The sequence below is a fragment of the Centruroides sculpturatus genome, unplaced genomic scaffold (genome assembly GCF_000671375.1).
Source record: "Centruroides sculpturatus isolate CEXI.00-Female unplaced genomic scaffold, Cexi_2.0 scaffold1019, whole genome shotgun sequence".
In the NCBI taxonomy this organism is placed as follows: domain Eukaryota; kingdom Metazoa; phylum Arthropoda; class Arachnida; order Scorpiones; family Buthidae; genus Centruroides; species Centruroides sculpturatus.
The window spans coordinates 352,434-360,730 of NW_019385301.1; the positions used below are offsets into that span (position 1 = coordinate 352,434).

Genomic DNA, 8,297 nt, shown 5'->3' on the forward strand with positions numbered 1-8,297 from the left:
AAAAGACAATTAACAATATTATTTAAAATATTCTACGCAGTACGTGTAGACATATTAAACGTTCGCCCTTAGAGAAAAGAAAAAAAAATGTTTTGTATTTAATATCAATTATTTGTTGATTTTGAACTCAGTTTAGTCAGATCTGTTCACTGGGTAAAACACTCGCATTAAATAAGTATTTGTATGTATATGTATAATCTGTTATTCTCTTATATACTGCATCTGCAGTAATACCGGTTCGGAGTCAAGTAATTCTATCTGTAACGTAACATTTAAAACAGTAACTTTGACAATATTATTTGCAAAAAGCTGCCATATTTCTTGTTAGCGTTTGAGTTTTCTTTCGAACTGAACATGTAAGCACGAATACACATGCTAATGACGTCACTTTCGGTGTTCAGAAGTAGTAGTATTAGCTCAAAAGTAAACGCATCCTTAAATATGTGCCGGTTTCTCATAGAAAACCTACTGAAGGGCAAAACTCTTCCTTGGCGAAATAATAACAATTGTCTTATTCCACTTATTAATGCAATCCTTATACAGGTGGAATGTATACATCTGACGATTTTTAGAAAATATTTAATTCCACGTGTTTCATTACAAGCAGATTTTATTGCCACTAAAAGATACCCAATGGAAGGGCCATTGTTGTCTTGAAAATAATGTTTACGAGATGGCCATCCTAATTTTCCAACCACTGTTCCATTCCGGTCCGAAGGGAACTATCACCCGGTGAAGAATGTTCTGTGCAACATTACGTATCACACACTGAACCTTCTTTCCGCCATTTCCTAAACAACAACAGTCTTTTTTTGAGGAAATATGTCATGTGTTGAAAGTTCTCTGTATAGCTGTGACGAAGTTGATTTTTATGAACGCTTATATCGTAGCAAGAATCTCCTTTACAGACCTCAATGCACCACGGTCACTGAATTCTACTCTCTTTCTCTGATAAGTTAATACGGAGATTTCACAAAAAGCCAACAGAATTTTCAGAAATATGCAGCTAAATACACTAATGCCGCTAGGGACTAGGGCCTTACGACAAAATGTCTCTACAAAATAAACACCATCAGATGTTTATGTCTCAGTCTGTATAATTTTTTACTTCTAACGTTAACAATGCTTTCATGCTAATGATTTTTTATTATAGCAATAAATTCTCCGAAGATTTGCAAGTCCATTTCTTCGAATTTTTTAAAATTACAAACTTCCAATTTCTTGCCGATTATGGCATTTCCCTTCTAGAAAAATTCTCATGAGAATTCGATAAAATTTATCTGATTTTAAATAAACTTTGCTTATCATTAGTTTCGGACTGGGGCCCCCTTCTTTTATATAACGCATTAAATGCGATCGGCTTTTATATTTTAAGTATTTTAATGGTTTTACACGATCCGATTGGCTCCAACTAAAAACACTCAAGAACTTGCGTAATCCTTCAGGTATTTTTACTGCTTTTTTTAAAGATTATATCTGCCAAATATCTTATTTTTTACCTCCTAACAAAATATGATTAACCTCGAATATATACTTTTTAAATATTATATTAGTTTTAAGTATACTTGTAAAAGCATTCTTTGTAACTTTTAAAATATTTCAGTATTTTTACTAGTTCTTAAACTTAAAAAAATGATTTAATGAAATGGAAGCAATGTATTTAGAACAATGCTTTACTACGTTATTTTATTCAAAATTTCGTATAAAAAAGTATACATAATTTGAATTAGTTGTAAGTACATATACACACATTGTAGTGATGCATTTAAATGAATATTACCGTTATATTTATATTTACCAATTTCAAAAAAACCGACTGATACCTGGATACTTAAACAACTACAAGAGAAAGTTGTTTATCCTTTCAGTTATTATTTTGTAATTATCTTGAATTCAATAAAGTAAATAAACGATCTCGCAATTTTCCTTTATATATACTTAAACAACTACAAGAGAAAGTTGTTTATCCTTTCAGTTATTATTTTGTAATTATCTTGAATTCAATAAATTAAATAAACGATCTCGCAATTTTCCTTTATATATAAAAAGATTTTTAAATTTCACAGATTTACCTGTAGAAAATGCATTATTATACATCAATCATATTAATTTGTTTCTTCATACATAGAAATGATGGTAAGTGTATTTATTGTAATTTAAAATAATTCACGTACGAAATGGCTAATTTTATAAATGTTAAAATATATTTTTAGCCTTAAAAGAGTGTGGTGTTTCTATAGAACAAATGATACGCATTGTGGGAGGAAGTTCGAGTTCTCCGGGAGACTGGCCATGGCAGATACAAATTAGTGGTCAGTTTAGGCACAAAACCAAATGTGGTGGGACAATTATCAATGAAAATTGGATTCTTACGGCAGCTCATTGCCTAGAAGAGTACATTTTATTTTAATATAATTTGTTATTATTTTTATAAATGATATAATCTTAACGAATTATTATTCAGCGTTTCCACGCCTGAATTTTATGTAATCTGGTTAGGAAAATTTGATGTGAGCAAGCGAGAAGATGGAGCAATTCTTCGTAATATCAGCAAAGTATGATACTTTGGTGGTATAATTAAATACTTGAATTGTATGTATAATATACTTTAATCCCTTTTCAGTACGTTGTTCATCCTGATTTCAATATAGATACTATGAAAAATGATATTGCTCTATTAAAATTATCTAAACCAATAGATTTTGAAGGAAATCATTCACATATCACCCCAATTTGTTTAGCTGATGAGAACTTTACTGTAGATAATAGATTCTGTGTAGCAACAGGCTGGGGAAGTCTCTATCCTGGTAAGTAAGCTTTATGTGTTTACTGCATTTCTTACACTGTAAAACAATATTACTTGATCTTAGTTTGATTTTTAAAGAGGGAGAAGGATCAAATTTACTTCAAGTCGTATCACTTCCGATTATTGAACAAGAAACCTGTAAGAAGTTATTTGCCAGGTATTACCTGATTGTGACATCAGGAATGATTTGTGCTGGTCGTGGAGGAATTGGTGTTTGCAACGTAAGATATTTAATATTTAGATATCTAGTTCTTGATATTATTTATATTATTTAATTGTTTGTAGGGAGACTCGGGTGGTCCTTTACAATGTAAGAAAAATGGAAAATGGTACCAAGTTGGCATAACTTCTTGGGGTGTTGGATGTGCGGTACCTGATGTGCCTGATGTATTTGCGCGAGTTAGTCATTATCTATCCTGGATTAACACTGTGATAGAAAACTATTGAGTTTTTAACGAATTATATTAAGTTTTTAACTGTAATTATTTGATAGTATCTCGAGATGTACAAAATTATTACTTTCAAATGTCGATTTATATCAAAAAACACTAAATCATGATTTAAAATATTATAATAGTTTACATAATAAAAATATAATAATAGTAATAATACATATAATAATATAATCAATGTTTATATTTGTCATAATTTAAATAAAACTTTATTTCACATAAACATAAAGCATCTATTCCAAAATAATTATAAAACCGATGGAGTCAGAAATTTTCTTTTGTTTTCTTCTTACACAAATGTAAANATTTCTACCAAGCGCATCTAGCATAATGCAATGCTATATAACATAAAAAATAAATTATATTTGTATAATAAATTATCTTTCATATTTAAGAATGGTTAATGCTCAAATTCGAAATTGCTTTCTCTGTATTTATGTAATGTAAAACAATTCTAAGTTTATCTATCCAGTATCGGGATTAATATGGAGATTATTGCGTATTTTCTTATCCTCCTAAGCTTTTATTTTTCTCATGACCATACGAAATTACCCACGAATGAGGAGCTGGGGAAATGCCTTTCGGGAGGTCTTTTAAGGATAGCTGGTTCCTTTTTAAGCGTTACAGACGTGGAAGAAACCCCGAAAACTACATGTGGACAGCCTATCCTGGCGAGGTTCAAACCCACAACCGAACTTCTAGTGTTCAGGGAACAAAACCGCTTAGCCACTGGTAGGCCATTCTCGTAAGTTTTAATTGTTTGTATTTAAAGATGTTTCTAAATTTAGTGTCTTAATAGATTTTTAAAGCGAATATTTTGGAATTTAATTGTAAAGAGACATAATGATATTATTTAAAACTTTATTTGTAAAATTTTACAAATATACTACAGTTTTAATTATTTATAATTAAAATTGTAAATTTTGCATATGGGTTTTAATATTATGCCATAATTATTTTATTTATTTAATCGTGAAATAAATTTATTATTTAAAAATTCGGGATTAAATTCTAATAAAGATAATGCATTTAAAAAATTATAATGGCATTTTTAATTTATAATATATTATAGAAAAAATGTAATCGATAGAATGCTTAATTTGGATAATCAGTATTTAAATCACCCTGTCCATGAGAAATACCATTTAGTACATCCGCTTATAGAATAATTAATTAACTGAATTCTGTTTTAATAAATTCAAATTAAAATTCCTTAATCAAAAGTAATTATGGCATAATTAATCTGGATTAAAGAAGTAGAATCGCCACTATCCAGATAAAAACTAAAGCCCTGATATGCGAATGGAAGATACTTTTCAACAATAAGAGTGACCAGAGCTTAAATGCAAAGCAAGAGACCAAAATTACGTTAGATATTAAAAAACTAGGTTATAAAAGTTCACTGTAAGTTTCCAGACTAATTAAAAAAAATTTCTAGATGGGTCTGAAAATATGTTCGATTTCTCGCAAAAACGCAAAAAACCGCGTCTGCGACTGTAAATCTTGCACGTGGCTTTCTCTTAACACGTCATTTGTTACTTAACCACTTCCATTGTTAACACTTCCCCCGGGGGAAGTGTTAACAATTTCTCCCCGCGGGGGGAATTTCGAAAAATCCCTTCTTAGTGCACGTTCTCATGACGCACCCTAAAGCCTGGACTCCACATTACCGGAATCCGCGACGTAATCGTAAAACTGAAAGCCAAACTGACGAAAAACTTTCAGTTTTGTAACGTTCGGTTGGACAGAAACAAGACTGAAAGCAGAGTTAAAAATTATTTAACTTTTCCGTTTTCGTCCTGCGTTCTGTCGTACTGCAACCAATAAAAACGCAAGGATTTGTGACGCGTAGTCACGTGCATTAGTCACGTGTAGTTTGATTGTCGTAATGGCAGAAAGTGTAGCGAAAACGACGAGGAAATAAATAGATTTGGAATTCTTCATCGAACAAGTTAAGCCTGGACTCCACATTACCGGAATCCGCGACGTAATCGTAAAACTGAAAGCCAAACTGACGAAACGTTCAGTTTTAAAACGTTCAGTTGGACAGAAACAAGACTGAAAGCAGAGTTAAAAATTATTTAACTTTTCCGTTTTCGTTCCGCGCTTCTGTCGTACTCCAACCAATAAAAACGCAAGGATTTGTGACGCGTATTCACGTGCATTTATCACGTGCAGTAGTTTGATTGTCGTAATGGCGGAAAGTGTAGCGAAAACGATGAGGAAACAAATAAATTTGGAATTCTTCATCGAAGAAGTTAAAAAAATAAACATGTCTGTACGACAAAAAAAGTAAATAAAGATTATTAACAATTTCATTGTTAATAAATGCAGAGAAAGCGTGGCAAAATCCGTAGCGTCGTCCATGTTTGACTCTACGACAATTACAGAACTGATCAACAGATGGCGCATTTCTAGTGGTGTCAACTTAAAACGAAAACATAACTGAAACGAAAACTCTATATGTTTCAGTTCTGTTTCTGAGTTTCTGTTTTCAGGTAATGTGGAGTCCAGGCTTAACTGTGTACCAAATTACAACTTTCAACTCCTAACCGTTTGGTCTCTGCGCTTCTTATTATTCGGAGTGGCTATTTCAACTTTAATATTTAAAAGAAAATTCAGAACTGGCAAGAGCTTTTTTCTTTTAAGTTAGGGCATTGTATAAAATATAAATCAAATCAACTTTTTATTAACAAATACCCTAAGTACACTTCACATAGTTTTCACACTTTATTTTCGATTTATATTCAGTCACTATATCACTTGACTACTCACACTTACAAAAAAGGCTACAAATTGTCCACAATGTACCAGAACATTCCACAACATTCGAGAGTGTTCTGGAATGTTCCACAATGATCTGGAATGAATCTCGTACACTCTCTAATGTTCTGGACTGTGCTAGAAATTTATAGAGGGCGAAATTTCCAGCCCTTTTATCTTTAAGAGCACGCCCTTGAGTATATCATTCTTTCTTTATCGGCTTCTAGAATCGCTCTAAATCACTTGTCTAGCGTATGGTCGGAACCCTCAACACAGAACAATTTATATAAATCGGATGACCGCACAGTTGACATGTATGAACAAGAAAATACCCGTCAGACAAAGGATCACGGGAACATTGTTCATGGATGGGGGATAGAGGGCTACCACACCATATAACTCCCTTGATCGTAGTGGGACTCGTTTTTCAGTGTTAGCGGCACGCACATTGTACACTTACCTTTATTATATATATTGATTATGGTTTAACTTTAATTGTGTTTAAAATGAATGATTCTTTTTCAACTGTGTTGGCACGTGTAAAACAACGACCACATGAAAATGAGTCTCCAAAAAAATTTTACTGACAGTTTATGGTGCTGGAAGTCTGAACAAAGCCAATGATTTCCGCAACATCCCACCGCTTTCACAGCAGAAGCCATAAAGATTCTCGGATTTGAAGTTTCTGACAACCTCCGTACATGTCAGATTTGGCACTCTCAGATTTTTAATTGCTTTTCACTCTCAAGAGACAGTTCAAAGGAATTCGTTTCACCTGAGACGATGTTCAAGTTGCTGTAAGAAAATAGTTCCGAGAACACCTTGAAGATTTCTAGAGATTAGTTTGATAATTGGCGCACCTGTATCAAACACAAAGGGGACTACGGAACTGTGTTAATTAAATTACAAATATTAAATTTTTTACATGTTTTAATTTCAGTTTGATACCTTTCCAGTGAGCTTGTAGGTCTATATATACGCAGGAATTGCTAATTGAACGCTGAACGCTAATTGTGTGTAATTAAATATTATTATATTATTATTTTATTAGTATTATGTATTATAATTAATTATAATGTATTATATATTTCATGCGTTGTAAGTTTAACGTGAAAATATGTTGTTATTTTGAAAATGTAAACAGTTCATATTCTATTCATTGCTATTCTTATATTTTGAGATGAGTGATTAATGGTAACACCTATAGGCCTACGTAAGAATTTTTCTCTTGTTGAGAAGAATAGATTAATTCGGCATTAATTCTTACAATTTTTAATTCAATTTAAAATGACAAATCCTTCTTCCCTAATAACAACATTTGTTATAATGGCATAATAACAGTATTTTCCGCGAATGATTTCAGTTGATTGAATTAATGAAATAGCAATGAATATCCAGTTTTATTCTCTGATTGTTATTCTGTCTAGGAATCAGGGTTAGTTTCTGGAAAATAAAAAACTACCACAAAATGGGTGTTGTCTTGACGTGGCTTTGTGGCTTTATGTGCAAAGTTTTTATCAAACTTTTAAAGATAAAATTTTGCAAAGACTAAGAACACCCAACAGAAATTTTTCAAAAGCATTTTAATATAATTTTGTCGAATAGTATTTTGTCACTTTCAAAAACTATACATTAACATAAAACATTAAAGGACTTGAATATATCGTTCTTTCTTTATCGGCTTCTAGACTCGCTTAATCACTTGTCTAGCGAGTGGCCGGAACCCTCAACATAGAAGAATTTATATAAATCAGATGATCGCACAGTTTACTTGTATGAACAAGAAAATACCCGTCAGACAAAGGATCAAAATTTATCTTAATAAGAATAGTGTAATGTGTAGTTCCAGTAGCTTCAAAGAACTTTTTCTGCTTCATAACAAAACGATTCATAACAGTTAGCTCCTGTGTTAAATTACGTAGTAGTTAACTCCTAATAGTTAAATTCGGTTCGTAACAACCGAAATTAGAAGCTTTCATCTTCACTACTTCAGACAAGTTCTTCCATTTCTCGTGTAACAATCTCAAAGGGAATCCCAATAATTATTCGCTGTACTTATTTGAGCATGGAACGTCTCGTTTGTATACAGTAGAGCGTCGATTATCCGAATCAATTGGGGACTGGGGTTGTTCGGGAATACCGGTATTTCGGATAACCGATTATGTACGAAAAAATATATTAATTTATCCGGTGTTGAAATTTTTATCCGTTGCGTGTCGCTTCGCGTTGGATTTTCGTCGATGTCAAACCTAACGAAGACTATTGTATCGTTAAAA

General features: G+C 32.1%; 1 protein-coding gene across 1 annotated transcript; it reads left to right on the forward strand.

The window, feature by feature from the left end:
- The first annotated feature begins 1,365 nt into the window (after positions 1 to 1,365).
- On the forward strand, positions 1,366 to 3,296 carry LOC111637371 (chymotrypsin-like elastase family member 2A). The gene is made up of 7 exons (XM_023382842.1): positions 1,366 to 1,445; positions 2,067 to 2,136; positions 2,214 to 2,394; positions 2,465 to 2,555; positions 2,624 to 2,807; positions 2,885 to 3,027; positions 3,092 to 3,296. Exons 2-7 carry the CDS (start codon positions 2,082 to 2,084, stop codon positions 3,251 to 3,253), a joined length of 816 nt encoding a protein of 271 aa, XP_023238610.1. The 5' UTR covers positions 1,366 to 1,445; positions 2,067 to 2,081; the 3' UTR covers positions 3,254 to 3,296.
- The last annotated feature ends 5,001 nt before the right edge of the window (positions 3,297 to 8,297 follow it).